This window comes from Bos grunniens, chromosome 6, assembly GCF_055505025.1.
Source record: "Bos grunniens cultivar Pamir isolate PY7600 chromosome 6, Bosgru_T2T1.0, whole genome shotgun sequence".
NCBI classification, from domain to species: Eukaryota; Metazoa; Chordata; class Mammalia; order Artiodactyla; family Bovidae; genus Bos; species Bos grunniens.
Genome location: NC_141170.1, coordinates 102,796,231 through 102,813,256, shown reverse-complemented (window position 1 = coordinate 102,813,256; position 17,026 = coordinate 102,796,231). Strand labels below are relative to the sequence as shown.

At 41.6% G+C, this 17,026-nt stretch overlaps 1 protein-coding gene across 1 annotated transcript; it reads left to right on the top strand.

The window, feature by feature from the left end:
- The first annotated feature begins 2,013 nt into the window (after positions 1-2,013).
- Positions 2,014-16,410, top strand: PLA2G12A (phospholipase A2 group XIIA). The gene is made up of 4 exons (XM_086407031.1): positions 2,014-2,330; positions 9,176-9,252; positions 10,412-10,577; positions 13,137-16,410. The coding sequence occupies exons 1-4, from the start codon at positions 2,135-2,137 to the stop codon at positions 13,253-13,255; spliced, it is 558 nt and encodes a 185-aa protein (XP_086263157.1). The 5' UTR covers positions 2,014-2,134; the 3' UTR covers positions 13,256-16,410.
- The last annotated feature ends 616 nt before the right edge of the window (positions 16,411-17,026 follow it).

The window sequence follows — 17,026 nt, the reverse complement described above, 5'->3', positions numbered from 1 at the left end:
TTGCCATTTCCTTCTCCAAGGGATCGTCCTAACTCAGGGACTGAACCCATGTCTCCTGCGTTGGTAGGTGAATTTTTTTACCACTGAGCCCCCTGGGAAACCTGAGGCTGCATTTAGAGTATAAGAAATTAAGTGAGATTACCAGGAATACATATACAGAAAAGGTATAAGGAGAAACTTGGGGCATCTATAACAGGGCTGGAACCAGGTAACATTGCTATATTTTGTCTTTTCTTTAAAAGACTTATTCCCATACCACCGAGTTTCTCTGAAAGAACCAAGCCTGGTCAAGGGAGCTAGGTGGGACCTCAGAGGTACTGTAGGACAACATCCACTGTAGAGATGAGAAACCCAAAGCTCCAGAAAGCAGACCAAAAAAAGAAGAACTCTGCGTTTCCTTTTCCCAGCTGTTGAAATGTGCTGTCCAAAAATTAAGAAAAAAAAAAATCTTTGGCATCTTGTGATGGCAGAAAGAGGTCTTGGGAATTTGCTGGAGGTCCAGTGGTTAGGACTGTTTGCTCTCATTCAGCAACTGGTGAGAAAGAGGCCTTGATTTGACTGGATCCTATCACATGACTTCTCTGTAGGCACTTCAACTCCCCTAATGTACAAAGGTTAATACCCCTCGAGCACGTTTCTCCTCTTCCTCCACTGTGGTTCGAGTTGATCACAGCCCTGAGGTTCCTTGCTGAACATCTGAAGGCAGACTTAAGCCTGGCTGCTCCCCAGTAACCTAGCCTGGGGGTAGGCTCATAGGTCAGCCGGGGAGGGACGCTCTTTTCTGGTTCTAATTTGTCCAAAGGCTGTATTCCTGAAAAGCATTGAGTGTAAGAGAGCAAGTCTGTGAAATGCCTGGCACAGAGTAAGCTCTAAATAAAGACACAAAATTCTTATGAGCTCTGCATTGCACATTTATTATAAACTCACGAAGCTTAACAAACACAAAACGCCAAACTAGAATTATTGGTGTAATTCTTATAGAAAGGTCACATCCATTTTCAACACTTGCAGTATTACCCTGGATCTTATTGTAAAGTTCTTGGAAACTGCCAGGATACTAAAATAACTAGGTATTTATAGCTCTGGTAAAAACTACTGCAATTGTTATTTCAGGATTCTGCACTACGCTGGGATTAAAAATACAGGGAAACGTCACTGGAGCCATGAAGCTACAACATATCATCTTCAGTAGGAAAACTGTGTGTGTGCGTGTGTTTTTAATGCTTTTAAGTTTACAGTATGGCTTCTTCCCTATTACAGAAGAAAACTCATGGTTTTTATTATCAAACCATTTTCTTCTAAAATTTCTCAACCAGCATCTACATTTGTCAGCCAGGCACCACAGGGCCTGGGTTAACATGTTCCAGTCCCCATCCGCCAACCGCGGCCACCGCAGTCCAAGAAGACCGGTGAGGACCCAAGACCTGGAGTTGCGAATCTGAACTCTCATCCCATGAATCACGCAGAATCACGGTTTCAAACCCCAGATTCAGCTGGTTCCCTCCCAACGCTCTCTGCAAGGGACCACGGGGGGCTTGTTTCTCCGACGTTTTCTACACGTTGAATAGCTTGTCTCTCGGTTCGCGATAGCTGGGCCGCACGCCCCCAAGTCAGAGGAGGTCACGGGGGTTCACCACCTCGCTAACACCCTTCAATTTGAAGAGCTTTCAAAATATAACAATGCCCACTGACGCCGGGATGAACTTAATCAGCCTGTCTGGGATATAGGGCCCGGCACGGTATTTAGTTAGTACAACCAACCCCTAAGGTAGTACTAACGAGCACCAGGTGGTACTGCCTCCCCGGCCAATCGGGAGCACCACACAGGCGAGCGGGCAGGGACCCTGGGCCCCTCTGCGTTCCCACCTGCCCCGCGCCTCTGACGCACTACGCTCCGCGCAGGCGCACAGCGCAGCGGCCGGCCCGGGTCCGCGCGTGCGCATCGCCCGGCGTTTCTGCCGCGGCACGTCTCCCGGCGGGAGGGCTTGTTGCGCGCGGCGAGCTCCGCCTTCCAGCCGGGCGGGGGGCGTGGGCATGGAGCCGGCCGCCGTTGCCTAGTCCCGGACCCGCGCCGCTGCTTGCGGCGCCCCGAGGTCTCCGTCGGGTGGACCGGGCGCGGCCTGGCGCTGCGCGGATGGCCCTGCTCGCAGTCCTCCTGGTCCTCTTCCTGACCGCCGGTGGGAGGTGCCAGGAGCAAGCCCAGACCACGGACTGGAGGGCCACCCTGAAGACCATCCGGAACGGCGTTCACAAGATTGACATGTATCTGAACGCCGCCTTGGACCTCCTGGGAGGCGAGGACGGGCTCTGCCAGTATAAGTGCAGTGACGGTGAGGGGGACTCCAGGCCCTGCGGGGCCCATGCTTTCGGGGCTGTTGGGGGGACTGGGGTCGTGGAGGTGTGAGATGCCCAGCGAACCTTGTCGATGTCTTTCTGGCCCTGGTTTGGAAAAACCTAAGCACCGCTGGGATCTTGCCGTTCTTGTGATTGAGCAACCTGCTGATAAGTTCACACCATTGCTTTTAGAATGTGAGAGGTCTCCTGAGAGTACTCTCCATTCTGTTTCATTGCATCTGAAATATATATATATATATATATTTTTTGCAATTGCATGATGACGATTGCCTAAGAACTTAGTGACATACGCTTCATGGGGATGGAGTGAAACAGACTGATTTTAGAGCCTTTAAATTAGCTGACTATGCAAAACATACGGAGAATTTTCAAGTCATGCTGTTTTATGATAACTTTTTCAAGAATTGGTTTAAGTTTTAAAGCTACAGAAAATAAATTGCGACCTTTGTACAGACTTTGGTGTACTTTATTATTGAGAAAGAGTTCCGATTGACTCTTCTAGAACGATTCTATCAATACTTGACGGGAATTTTCTTTCCTTAGATGTCAGTGACCTGCCTTCTCATTGTTGGTTGCTATTAATATTATTCTTTTGATTTATTTTTTCATATTTTTAAGCTTGAATTCTGTTTGAATCTGAGGACTTGTTTGGTGTCATTGTTGGTGATACCTTGGTATTTCAGGCAGAGATCTTTCTTTTGAAGCCCTTGACTTTTTTGAATGCCTAAATGCTATAAGAGTTCAGATGAGGTACTTGGGCTTCTTTTTTGAAATTCAGAATGCTAAGAGTAATTGGGAGACCATGTTTCCCATATATGTGGACAAGTGTGGGGCCTAGTTAATATCATGTTTGGCAGCTCAAAGTAAAAGGCAACTCGGTGACTTTAGTGGTAAAACTGAACATAGGTGAATTTAAAGGGACTGTCATGTGAAAGCATGATGTAACATGCAGTCATAATTTCTGCTTTTCTGTTAATGCAGGTAAAGAATGAATTATATGTTGTAAGCGATGAACTGTTAAATATTCCTTCTTAAATGGATGCCTGAATGCTACTACCAGTATTCGATCAGGAAAGGTGTTTTTGTCCTTTTAGAGCTTGTTAGGAGGAATGAGAGAGTAGCTTGAAGATCAAATGGTTGCTTTTCTGGAGACAGACGTCACCGTTTTACTTAGTCATCCCCATTCATTAAACAAATATTTGAGTGCCTGGTTTATGGCAGGTGTTCCACCAACTGGAGATTTGGCAGTGAACAAAACCGACAGAAAAATGGGGAAATGGGAAATAAAACCTACAGAATCCGTGTCCATGGCGCTTACATTCTGGTTCAGAGAGACAGTAAACTGAAGACTAAGTAAAATCAGCCAGGTCTGCAGTGTGTGGGGGTCTGAAGTGTGCCAGCACTTCCAGAATAGTGCAGCAAGGAGCCAACGGTGGTGGTGCTGGGAGGCGGTTAGTTTACTCTTTTAAAGGGGTTCATGGAAGGCCTCACTAATGAGATACTACTTTAGAAGAAGTCTGAAATGGTGAAGGTGACACCGTGATGAGCTAGGGAAAGGACAATCCAGGCAGAGGCAACAACCAGCATAAAGCACCAGAATTGAAGGGCCAGGCAAGGATGACTCTGTAGGTTTTGGCCTGAGCCAAAGGAAGGATGTAGCTGCCATTTACTGAGAGAGGAAAAGTTGGAAGGATCAGTCTTCATAAACTGATTATGAGTAAGGGTTCTAGAGTTTATTTTATTACATTTAAAATGTCTCTGAAGTTAAACGGATGCTATTCTTTTTCTTTTAACTTGTTGTGTATTGGAGTATAGCTGATTAACAATGTTGCCATAGATTGAGGTGGACAGTAAAGGGACTCAGCCATACATGTACATGTATCCATTCTCCCCCAAACTCCCCTCCCATCCTGGCTGCCACATAACACTGAGCAGAGTTCCCTACGCTGTATAGCAGGACCTTGTTGGTTAGACATTTTAAACATAGCGATGTGTATATGACTATCCCAAACTCCCTAACTATTCCTTCACCCTGCCCTTTCCCTCAGCAACCATATATTGTTCTCTAAGTCTGTGAATCCATTTCTGTTTTGTAAATAAGTTCATTTGTATAATTTCTTTTTAGATTTCACGTATAAGGGGTGTCTGATTCTCCTTATCTGTCTGACTTCACTCAGTGTGACAATCTCTAGGATCCATGGATACTATTCTTATTAAAAATATTGTTTTAATCTTACCTTTTACTTACACCTCTTCCACAGCCTCACTAAATTTACCCTTTAGAGCAAAGTTTCCAGCATAAAAAACACAAATGAACTTGAGAATTTAGGAAATGGTATGTTTCAGTGAAAATCTTTTTGTGTCTTAGTAAGTACTGTCTGCTCTTATAGGACTCATAGGTTCCAAATCACCAAATTAATAATTTTGACATAATGAAAATTGTTCTTTAATTGCTGTTACTTGAGAAGTCTCCCTGGAACAGTGTTTCAACCTTTCCTATATTTTGAAGTGTTGAGTGACCTTATCAGAACCAAATAGAAACAGACAAATCTCAAAACTGGAGGAGCATGGTAATTAAGGGATGTAGCAATAAAGGACATGGCAGCCCACTGCAGCGTTCTTGCCTGAAGAATCCCGTGGACAGAGGAGCCTGGTGGGCTGCTGTCCATGGGATCGCACAGAGTCGGACTGAAGCGATTTAGCAGCAGCAGCAGCAATAAAGAACTCAAGGGAGCCTTTAAAAAAAAAAAAAAAAACAACTTAATGACAGAAGAGGTGTTGAATTAAAGGGCACAGATTTGTTGCATTCATCTATCTTTGCTCTGTGGAAGGAGAAGCTGTATGAAGACTTTCTCCCCCTGGCCATCCTCCCTGGGGTGGGAACAAGGCTTTATTGAGAGTGAAATAAAGTAACTTAGGGGAGAAAACTTAATGGCCACTATTTTTTTTTAACTTTTTTCTCCTTGACAGCAGAGAGGATTGAGGGGAAAAAAAATTTCCAATTTCCTTTGAAATATAGAAAATAAAAATTGGCTTGTAAAGTGTTTTTAATTATGAGTAAGCCATTAATTTATTCAGTGATTGATGTCTTAACAGGATCCCTTTGGCTGTTGTACTGAGAATAAAAAGAATCAAGGGAAATGGAGGGCAGGGAGCAAGAATGGAGGTAGAGTGGCAAGTGCAGGAATTCAGACCAAAATGGTGGTCCTTTTGTTCTGGTTGGTAGGAATAAAAGTGGTGAGAAGTGGTTGGATTTTGGATATATTTTGAAGGAAGAGCTTAAAAGGTTTACTAATAGCTTAGAAGGAGGGTGTGAGTAGAGTAAAAAAGGATTCCAGAGTTGTTAGTCTTGAGTAATTGTGAGGATGGAGTTGATGTTAACTGAAAGGGGGGATATCATGGAAAAGATAGTTTTGTGATTCATTAGGAAAATAATAGCATATTTGTATGCTTTTGAGAATGACTAGTAGAGAGTAAAAACACTAATGAGGAAAAGAGAAAAGAGAATTACTGGAGTTACAGCCTTTGGTAAATGAGAGGAGTGAGTTCTAGTACATAAATTGATTGGCCAGGAGCAGTGATGGCGTTTCTCTGTTAATTGCAGCAAAGGTGTAGGATACGGGCGCACATGCCGGTTGGGGTAATGTGCACGTTCTCTTCTCATTCCTTGGTTTTCTCAGTGAAGTAGGAATAGAGGTGATGTGCTGAGTGAGAAGGTGGGAATGAAAATGTTGGTTGTTGTTGTTTAGTCGGTCAGTGATGTCCGATTTCTTTTTCAACCCCGTGGACTGTAGGCCACCAGGCTCCTCTGTCCATAGGGGTTTCCTAGGAAGAATACTGCAGTGGGTTGCCATTTCCCCAGGAAGTATTGGAGATTGAGGAAAATAGGAGAGTGAGTATACTAGGGGGAAAAAGTGGCATTAGGGCTTTTTGGAGATTAATAATCAGAAATTTAAATTCTCAAGTGTTTGAGAAAACAGGTTGGAGTTCTGTACTGTGCTTCCTGCAAAATGCAGTAGTAAGAGCTTTCTGAGACCCAGTAGCCTTCCCCTTATGCCTCTCATCTGCTTCAGTGTCTTTCAGGTGAAAGACATTGGTCTGTTGAAAATATTTAAACCAAATTAAGAAACATATGTAGAAAAGAACTATCTTTGTCTTAGTCCAGGTGGATCTTTAGATTTCAGCTGCCCATGCAGATGATAAAATGGAAAGCATTAAGATAAGAGCAGTTGTTGAGTTAAAAAATGAGGTCAGTGAATAGTATTTGCGTGTAGTTGTGCGAAGTGGGTTTGGTTTGTTTTTAAAACTCTTATTCATAGCCCATTTTCCCTTTAGCTTTCTGTACACAAATGCTGAGAAATTATACTTTGTAATTTCTGCTTATGTATTTTAGGAGACAGTGACCACAACACACTATGGATTTTTGGTTTGACTCATGTTGTTTCTTCTGCTGTTGAGTTTTTACTTGCGCTGTGTATTAGTCTACTCAAGTTGATGTAATGAAATACCACAGACTGGGTGATGTAAACCACAGGAGATTATTTCTTACAGTTCTGAAGGCTAAAAAGTCCGAGATCAAGGTTGAGCCAACCCTTCTCTATGGTGAGGGCCCTCTTCCTGGCTTGCAGACCTCGGCCTTCATGCATGGTGGGGGCGGGGAGTGCAGGAAAGTAAGTTCTCTGGGCCTCTTCTTAAAAGGGTACCAATCCCGTCAGGAGGCCCCTACCCTTGTGACCTCATCTAAACATAATTACCTCCCAAAGAACCTATCACCAAATGCATTGATAGGGCTGCAGCATATAAATTTGGGTGTGGGGAAACACAGTTTAATTCCTAGCACTTAGTAAAAACTGGCACCCAGTAGAAGTGCTAAGTACTTTTAATGTTCAGCAGCTTCTAATACCATTTATAACAACATTTAAAATAGTATTAATACAGTTGTAATCTTGGTATCCATATCGAATTAACCTTTTTTTCTTTTTCTTAAACTCTTCTCTATTTATTTAAAATTTTAAAAATTTTATATTTGCGTATAGTTGCTTTACAGTGTTGTGTTAGTTTCAGGTATATAGCAGAGCTATTTAGTTATTGTTGTTCAGTCGCTAAGTCGTGTCTGGCTCTTTGCCACCGCATGAACTGCAGTCTGCAGGCTTCTCTGTCCATCACTGTCTCCCTGAGATTCCCCGAACTCATGTGCATTGAGTCAGTCAGGGTCTTTTCCAGTGAGTCAGCTCTTTGCATCAGGTGACCAAAGTATTGGAGCTTCAGCTTCAGCACCAGTCCTTCCAATGAATATTCAGGGTTGATTTCCTTTAGAACTGACTGGATCTCCTTGCAGTCCAAGGGACTCTCAAGTCTTCTCTAGCACCACAGTTTGAAAGTGTCAGTTCTTCGGTGCTCAGCCTTTATGGTCCAACTCTCACATCCATGTTTAGTTATACAGGTACATATATCTATTCTTTTTCAGATTCTTTTCCCATATAGATTATTACACAGTATTGAGTGGAGTTCCCTGTGTTGTACCATAGGTGTGGGTTGATTATTTTATATAGTAGTATGTATATGTAAATCCCAACCACCTAGTGTATCCCTCCCCCTACACCTTTTCCATTTGGTAACCATAAGTGTGTTTTCTAAGTCTGTAAGTATTTCTGTTTTGGAATAGGTTGATTTGTACCATTCTTTTAGATTTCAGATATAAGTGATATCGGAGAAGACAATGGCACCCCACTCCAGTACTCTTGCCTGGAAAACCCCATGGATGGAGGAGCCTGGAAGGCTGCAGTCCATGGGATCGCTGAGGGTCAGATACAACTGAGTGACTTCACTTTCACTTTTCACTTTCATGCATTGGAGAAGGAAATGGCAACCCACTCCAGTGTTCTTGCCTGGAGAATCCCAGGGACTGGGGAGCCTGGTGGGCTGCCGTCTATGGGGTCGTACAGAGTCGGACACGACTGAAGCGACTTAGCAGCAGCAGCAGCAGCAGCAGAAGTGATATGTCTTTCTCTATCTTACTTCACTTAGTATGATAGTCTCTAGGGCCATCCATGTTGCTGCAAATGGCATTATTTCATCCTTTTTTATGGCTGTGGAAAATGCCATTGTATTTACGTACCACATCTTTATCCATTCATCTGTTGATAGACATTCAGGTTGTTTCTCAATGGTAAAGAATAGGCCTGCAATTCAGGAGATGCCAGTTCTGTCCCTGGGTTGGGAAGATCCCCTGGAGGAGGAAATGGCAACCCACTCCAGTATTCTTGCCTGGGAAATCCCATGGACAGAGGAGCCTGACAGACTACAGTCTCTGGGGTCTCAAAGAATCCCAGACGACTGAGCAACTAACACACACACAGTAGTTATGGAGGTTTGTGTGCAATGGAGCAGTGACTGAGGTTCGTAAGATACAGTTCTTGCCCTGTAGATTTTAACCTAAAAATATAAGCATTAGAACGTGCAGGAAAATAGGTTGGATTTATGTTTCATACATATGGACCCAGTCTAGCCTGTAAGCTCTGGAATAGAAGTCCAGAATAAGGATTTCTATGTGTGTATGGTGTAGAATTACAAATAAACTGTCAGAACACTTTATGAACTGCCATCTATGTGTACATCTATACATTTGTACATATTTTGCTTGAGAAGTAAAAATAATTTGGTAGACAAATCAGCATTTTTAAGGCTCATCCAATTTAACACATATTCACTTATGTCAGCATCAAACAGTAAATATTTCCAAGGCTAGTCCAGCATATTGTAAACTGTGTATTTTCTAACATATTTGAGAATTAATTTTTATAACATTTGTATTTTATAGGATCTAAGCCTTTCCCACGTTATGGATATAAACCCTCCCCACCGAATGGATGTGGCTCCCCACTGTTTGGTGTTCATGTAAATATTATTCTTTATTTGTAAGTTTTTATGATTGGTAGTCTTTGTAACACTTGATAAACCATCAGTGTGTTCTCAGGTTCAGAAATAATTTTCTTTGTTATAATAGTGATCTTCTATAGATAAAACACAGTAAGTTCTAGTGAAACTAAATAATGTAAAAGTCATGTTTTGTTTTTTCTAATCCTGTAGATGTTAATACCATTTAAATGATATTTCCTTTATGTCACAAATATGATTGAAAAGTTTGGAGTATAGAAGTAACACTACTTAGGATGAAAAAGTATAGGAAAGCATAGGATTGTCTGGGTTGAAACCAGACTGAGTGGGATAGCTGTGTGTTTGTTATAAGGGAGGCTGAATCTGAGCCAATGTTATGGGAAGAAAATGTTTTATGAAAGTGATTCCTGGACACAAAGGTTTTGCATATAAAATTACTTTAAATAAAAGGAATAATAATATCTTTAGGGAATTGGCGAACACTTAAAGATTAAACATAAAAACCAAAAAAAAAAAAATTCAGTTGTAGGAGCTTAGACGTTATCAGTGACATTTCATAAAAAGGACATTGTATTGAGAATCTGCCTGCAAGGCAGGAGACCCAGGTTCAATCTCTGGGTCAGAAGATCCCCTGGAGGAGGGCATGGCTATCCACTCTAGTATTCTTGCCTGGAGAACCTCATGGACAGTGGAGCCTGACGGGCTACAGTCCATGGGGTCACAAAGAGTAGGATACGACTGAGTAACACTAACACTGTATTAAGGGAGGAGGTACAAAATACTTTGGAATGGCCAAAAGTCATACTTATGTAGCCCCTGAAAAAAATCTTCTAAAGTTCCTATCTTTATCTTTTTGTTTTTAAAATTATGTTTTATGTCTTGGAAATTGTTTGCTATCAGCAGATGACTGCAGATACTCTAAGATGGCAAAATAGGGAGCTTTGGGGCACGGTTTCGAGGGAGAGGATGCAGTAACCTGGGGGGTGCAAGTGAGAGTAATGGAGAGAGATTTAACCTGAAGAACATTTGGAGGCAGAAACAAATTTTGAAAATTATCTATACAACAGTATTGTCTTTGATTTCTAAGTCTCTTTGAATGTACTACTTCAGAGAAAGGTTGAATTTCATCAACAATAATCCATCCAAATATCGCTTTCAGCTTAACATCGGCATCCCTTCCCTGACAAAGTGCTGCAACCAACATGACCGGTGCTATGAGACCTGCGGCAAAAGCAAAAACGACTGTGATGAGGCGTTTCAGTCTTGCCTGTCCAAGATTTGCAGAGATGTGCAGAAAACACTGGGGCTGGCTCAGCACGTGCAGGGTAAGGCTGATTTCATGCCATGGGGGTGAGCATGTGTTAGTATCAGATTCAGAGAAGGCAGTAGCACCCCACTCCAGTACTCTTGCCTGGAAAACCCCATGGACGGAGGAGCCTGGTGGGCTGCAGTCCATGGGGTCACGAAGAGTCGGACATGACTGAGCGACTTCCCTTTCACTTTTCACTTTCATGCATTGGAGAAGGAAATGGCAACCCACTCCAGTGTTCTTGCCTGGAGAATCCCAGGGACGGGGGAGCCTGGTGGGCTGCCGTCTATGGGGTCGCACAGAGTCGGACACGACTGAAGCGACTTAGCGGCAGCAGCAGTATCAGATTTACTGACAGAAATCTCTCACTCTGTATTACCTTATCTGTTGTGACACAGTTCTATCAATTTCCCGAGATGATTTTTTCATCTAAAATGATTTACAGTCACGAAGCAAAAAGTGGTAGGGAACCTTGGGAGCAGGGTGTGTGAGGCGGTGAAGAATTCATCCAAGATCTTGTGCCCTGTAGTACAGTCCTAATTATCCAGAGTCTGAAGTTCGAAACTCTGGATCCAGTGAAGTTCCCAGTATAGCACAGTGGATTTGGAGTAGGAAGTTCCAAAGATTTGCATCTTAACTCTGTCTCTGTGTTGGGAAGGTTCTCAAAACCCACCCCCAGGCTCAGTGATTTGCTAAGTGGACTCATGGGGCTCAGCATGGAGTCCTATTCATGGTGATGGTTATTGCAGAGTCAGCAAAGATGACTGGGTGTTTCAGTATCCTCATTTATAGAATGAGAATGATAATACCCATCTTGTAGAGTTATCATAAGGGTAAAATGAGCTATTTGTAGAAATACACATTGCTGTACAAATACCAGTAGTTAACAAGATTTTTTTTTCCCCTATTGACAAGCCAAAGAATATACCATACACTGAAATAACAAGAGGAAGGGCAATAAGAGGCAGGAAAGGAAATTGCCATTTTTAAGCACTTTCCATAAGATACTGTGCTAGATACTTGAGACATGTTTTCATTGATGTTCACAGAAACCCAAAGTACTAGTTGGCATTATGCCCCTTTCTAAAGGAAGGAAACTGAGGTTCAGAAAGAAGTAACTTGTCCCAAGTTACATACATCTGTCTACTCCAGTATTCCCCAAGTCTCACAGGTGTCTTGGATTTTGAAATCCTATTATTAGTAATAACTAGAAAGTAATAAGAAGGAGGAAATCTCTGTTCCAAGTGAAGCTTGAACTCACTCTCTCTGGATCCCTTTAAATGCTTTTGGCTAAGGTAAACTAGTTGTCCAGCTGAAGCACAGATACATGTCATTTCTGCTTTCTGACCAAAGGATATACTAATGTTAAATGATGAAACCGATTTCCTTGTAATTTCCTATTTAATAATCATAACCTTTACACTTCTGCAGTTAGTTGTATTCCTTAATGGCGCAGTCTTTTGGAAACTTTGAAAATGCCAAGAATTTGTAATGAAAAGTTTCTTTCTTAACCTGAATGTTGGAAACTAGAAGTATTTGAATAACTAAAAATCACTCTGTGCCACGTCTCTGTAAGTATATTAAGATAATCTTGGACTTCCCTGGTGGTGCGGTGGATAAGAATCCGCCTGCCAATCCAGGAGACACAGGTTCGGTCCCTGGTCTGGGAAGATCCCACATGCCATGGAGCAATGAAGCCCACGTGCCACAGCTAGAGCCTGTGTTCTAGAGCCCGCGAGCCACGACTGCTGAAACCCGCTTGCCCTAGAGCCCATTCTGGGCTACAAGAGAAGTCACTGCAGTGAGCAAAGGCCATGCACCACCACAAAGCGTAGCCCCCATTCCCTGAGACTCAAGAAAGCCGGTGAACAAAAATGAAGACCCAGGGCAGCCAAGAAAATTTTTTAAAAAATGTTAAAAAATAGATCATCTTACCTGGGTGTTCTAGGTTTCTTAGCATAAGAAAAGTTAAATCTATTGTCTTTTCTTACAGTCTTTCAAAAAATTAAGAATTCCCACCAGAGGAAAAACACCTTCGATTCCTGTGTCTCCCCTCCCTAGCCACATTTGGATATTGGTCCAAGAGAGAGACTGAGGTCCATTTACTTTAAGCCTCTTAAATGTGTGACCATTAAAAGCTATTGGCTTATAATTAAATGTTTTGAGGTTTCTCCATTTTTAACCTTCACTTTTTTCTGCACCTAAAAGTCACTCCTTAAAGAGCAAACTGAAGAGTGTCATCAGGCTTCTCTGTTAATGGTATTTTTCAGATACCAGGGAAACTAACAGAGATGAGCTTATCAGTGCTACTGAGAGAGACTCATTGTCTGGTACAAAAAGTTGGGTTGAATAGTTGCATGCAAAGAAAACATACCGGTGAAGAGGCTGAAATGAAAAGTCTTTGTATGTACGTTTATGTGACTAGTTTGCGAGCGCTTGGGAAGATGTTCACCTAAAATAGATTTAAGCGCCCACCAAGGCCGTGCCTGACACTGGGCTGAAACGTGTAATATATGTGACGAGTAAGTGATGCTTTGCAGTTGCCCAACAGTGATGGCACTTTCTTACTTTGCAGCCTGTGAAACCACCGTGGAGCTCTTGTTTGACAGCGTCATACACTTAGGCTGTAAGCCGTACTTGGACAGCCAACGAGCTGCATGTAGGTGTGGCTACGAAGAAAAAACCGATCTTTGAAGAAGATGCTGACAAGTGGTGACAGCAGATGAGGACAGAAGAACATAACCCTTGACAAAGAGCTAATGTTTTTACAGCCTGAAGTTGCCTTATTTTTGTGAAAGGATTATTTTAAGACCTTACTTTGACATTAAAGCTTCAAGCTACAGAGACAAATGCAGGTTATCTTCCCAGACGTTGCTGCCTTAGTGTGCCGCATTGCCGTGACCGGTCACAGAACGCGGTGCGTGGTAAGGGGGGCATTTTTTAAAGAAAGAGTATGACTCAGTTTTCACAACTGTATTTACCAAAAAATAAGGTCAAACGTGAAATTCACGATAAGGTATGTTCAACATCATCTTATTTGGAAATAGGTGAAGTCTTCACTTAGAAGTATGTTTGTTTTCTGTAAAATTTAAAATATACATAGATGCCCAGAAGGATCTGACTTTTATTTTTGCTCTTTCAATTAACACATACTATACAGTTTTTCCATAGCCCACTGAAACATAGTGAATAAGCCACATTTCCATGAATGATGGGACAGTCACAAGGACAAGGGCATGTCTGTTTCTCTTGTAAAATTGGAACCATCTGCTGGGACCTCTTAGGAAGCAAAACTAGTATGTCTAGGTATTAATATAATGTGCCTACAAGATGACATGAACAAAATTCAGAAGCGTAGCCATTCCCATTTTATGAACCACTCACGACAAATGCCGTATTTTGCTATAATTTGCCTATTGGAGAAAAGATGGATTCAGTAAGACAAAATGACGAGTTGTTTAATACACATCAGAGCAATATAATCTATTATGCTTTGGTATTTACTCCTTAGTACTTGCTTTTCATAATAGATTTGGGGATATTTTTTAAAATACTGTAAACCTTTTACTAATACTGGCCTTAACAAAATTGTTCTTGATATTGTTGGGTTTTTTTTTTTTTAAGTCTTTAACTTTGGAATCAAAAGAGATGGAAAACAAGATACAAAAAACTGTCTTTTATAGAGCTCAATTTGTGCTGAAAATTATTAATGCATATTTAAGAGCAAATCCCAGAACTTTAGCTGCCTCTGAAAAAAATCTCTTCAGCCCCTTGGGAACTTCAGCTGTGTCTCTCTACCATTCTTTGCTTACCACTGGCTGTTGACTTTCCCTAGCGCAAGCTGTGTATGTCTTCTGGGTAACCTATGGCCAAAGTTATTAAGATAAACCGCTTGGAAAGTCAGAGAAAGACAATACCAGGGGAAATGGTTCTTTTTAAATCACTAAATCTTTTTAAATCATTGAGAAGAACTAAAATATGTTTTGGAAAAAGACCACATTTCCTAACTTGGAATATATGTCATTGCTAAGAACTTGATACTCCCCCAACTGAGATGATGGCGCTCTTCTGCTAACAGATGTCCTCTGTTAAACAAAGCAAGTGTGTGCCTCAGGGCTAAGTAAGCAAACTAGACTCCAGTCAGCAATATTTGACCGGGTAGCTTTAAACTTAAAATAGATTCATGGATTTTCTTGGCAACCTTGGCTTTCTCAAGAGGACAAAGTCAGAATGTCTTTGTAAAATATTTAATTCATTATCATAAATGTACAGATATCAGTAGAAGCAGCTTTTATGTTCAGATTTTTAAAAACTTGTCTAGGAATAATTTTAGGTTTACCAAAAAGTTGCAAAGATAGTATAGAGGCTTCTCATATACACTTTATCCCTGATGTTAACTAAGGCGCCAACATTGGTTGGTTCTATTAATGCAACTCTAGACTTTATTTGAAGAAGGCAATGGCACCCCACTCCAGTACTCTTGCCTGGAAAATCCCATGGATGGAGGAGCCTGGAAGGCTGCAGTCCATGAGGTCGCTGAGGGTTGGACACGACTGAGTGACTTCACTTTCACTTTTCACTTTTCTGCATTGGAGACGGAAATGGCAACCCACTCCAGTGTTCTTGCCTGGAGAATCCCAGGGACAGGGAACCCAATGGGCTGCCGTCTATGGGGTCGCGCAGAGTTGGACACGACTGAAGTGACGTAGCAGCAGCAGACTTTATTTGACTTGCACTAGTTTTTCCACTAATGGCATTTTTCTTTTCCAGGATCCACTCTAGGACACCACACTGCGGTTAGTCATCATGTCTAATTAGCCTCTAGTCTGTGATGGTTCCTCTGTCTTTCCTTGTTTTCCTTGACAGTTTTGAGAAGTACCAGTCGGGTGTCCTGTAGAATGTCCCTCAATTTGGGTTAGTCTTTCCTTGTGTTTGGACTAGGGTTATAGATTTTTAGGAAGAAAACCAAGAGTTGACCAGTTCTTCTCATCAAATCATACTGGTAGTTGATTGTTACCAGCTCGTTAGGTTAACTCTAGACATTTGGTTAAGGTAGTAGTTGTTAGTTTTCTCCACTCTGAAGTTACTATTTTTCCCTTCCTATGCTTCTGTTCTTTGGAAACCAGTCACCAAGTCCTGGCTGTGGTAGGTGGGGGATGGGCAAGATTACATTCCACATTTTGATAGGGGATTATATCTAGATATACTACTTGAAATTCTTGTTAATCTCCCCCTCACCCACTTATTATTCAATTATTTGTATTAGTATGGATTCATGCTTATTTCTTTTGTATTCTGGGTAATAGATACAAATCCTTTCAGCTTGGCTGTTGGGAATTAGGTCAGGTTGACTCTGTATGTGTTTGACCTGCACCCTCCTTTTAACTTTTGAGCATCTCCATACTTTCTAGCCAGAAAGTAGGAAAGTTGCTTCAGGCTCATCTTCTATATTCCCCGCCCCAGCCCTAGAATCAGCATCTTTTCAAAGGTTACTTTGATTGAAGAATGGTTTCCAATGGCATGTAGAAACCAAGATCTGGACAGTGGATAGCTTGTTTCTACTAGGGTGTCACTGCTTCGAGACCCTCCCACCAAACAGAGCTAGGAAATATATGTATACTAACCAATGTACATATCTGTAATTACTTATGTGTATATATATTAAGCTGTCTTCACTTGAATTCTGTACAACAGGGCATATATTTAAGTTTTAAGGATGGTATTTTCCTTATCTACAGAACACATTAATGAAAAAACAAAATCACATGCCAAAAACCTAGCTTTTAGCAGGTCTTTGCATGACATATATTGATATTTTAAAATAATAAAACTATATTGCCGTCAAACAATGCCTGTCTTTTTAAAGTCTTTTGACTCACCTCTTCCAGGGACAGATATGGCTGTACTCATTTCATAGTTGGAGAAACCGAGGTACAAAGAAGTTGCAATGAAGACAATTAAAAGACGAGGGCAAAAGCAAATTAAACCCATCTTCTTGAGCAGGCTTTCTTCAGTGACTCCCCAGAATAGTCTAGACTAGTAGGACTAATTAAAAGGTTGTTTTGTTAGCTTATAACTACTTCTCCCTAAAGTAAAAATGTGCTATTTCTGTCAGTATGGATAGAAGCACAAGATTGTCAGGTCAAAATGATCATTATTTTATGTACAAAACAGGAATAACATCTAACAAAGTGAAGATAATGGAGTCTTTCTGTAAAAACAACTCTCTTTTGTAGACTGGCTTTATTAACTTTAGGGAGTAGAATGAGACCGATTAGGTAAGGACCCTTCCACACAGATAACGTTGCACTGGCCACAGTTCACAGACACTACCTGCAGTGCATCCAGGTCTTGCAGAACACCTGGCTCTGATGCTTGAAACAGCCCCCTTAGTTTGCTGTTTTTCCTCAGAGTGCTGGTTCAACCAGTATATGAAACAGAACTAAATGAAGAGTTACCAATCAA

Excerpts from the sequence above, each read along its gene's own strand:
- PLA2G12A (XM_086407031.1), top strand. The coding sequence starts at position 2,135 with ATGGCCCTGCTCGCAGTCCTCCTGGTCCTCTTCCTGACCGCCGGTGGG. Across the intron at positions 2,331-9,175 it reads CCAGTATAAGTGCAGTGACG|GATCTAAGCCTTTCCCACGT; the intron begins GTGAGGGGGACT and ends TGTATTTTATAG. Across the intron at positions 10,578-13,136 it reads GCTGGCTCAGCACGTGCAGG|CCTGTGAAACCACCGTGGAG; the intron begins GTAAGGCTGATT and ends CTTACTTTGCAG.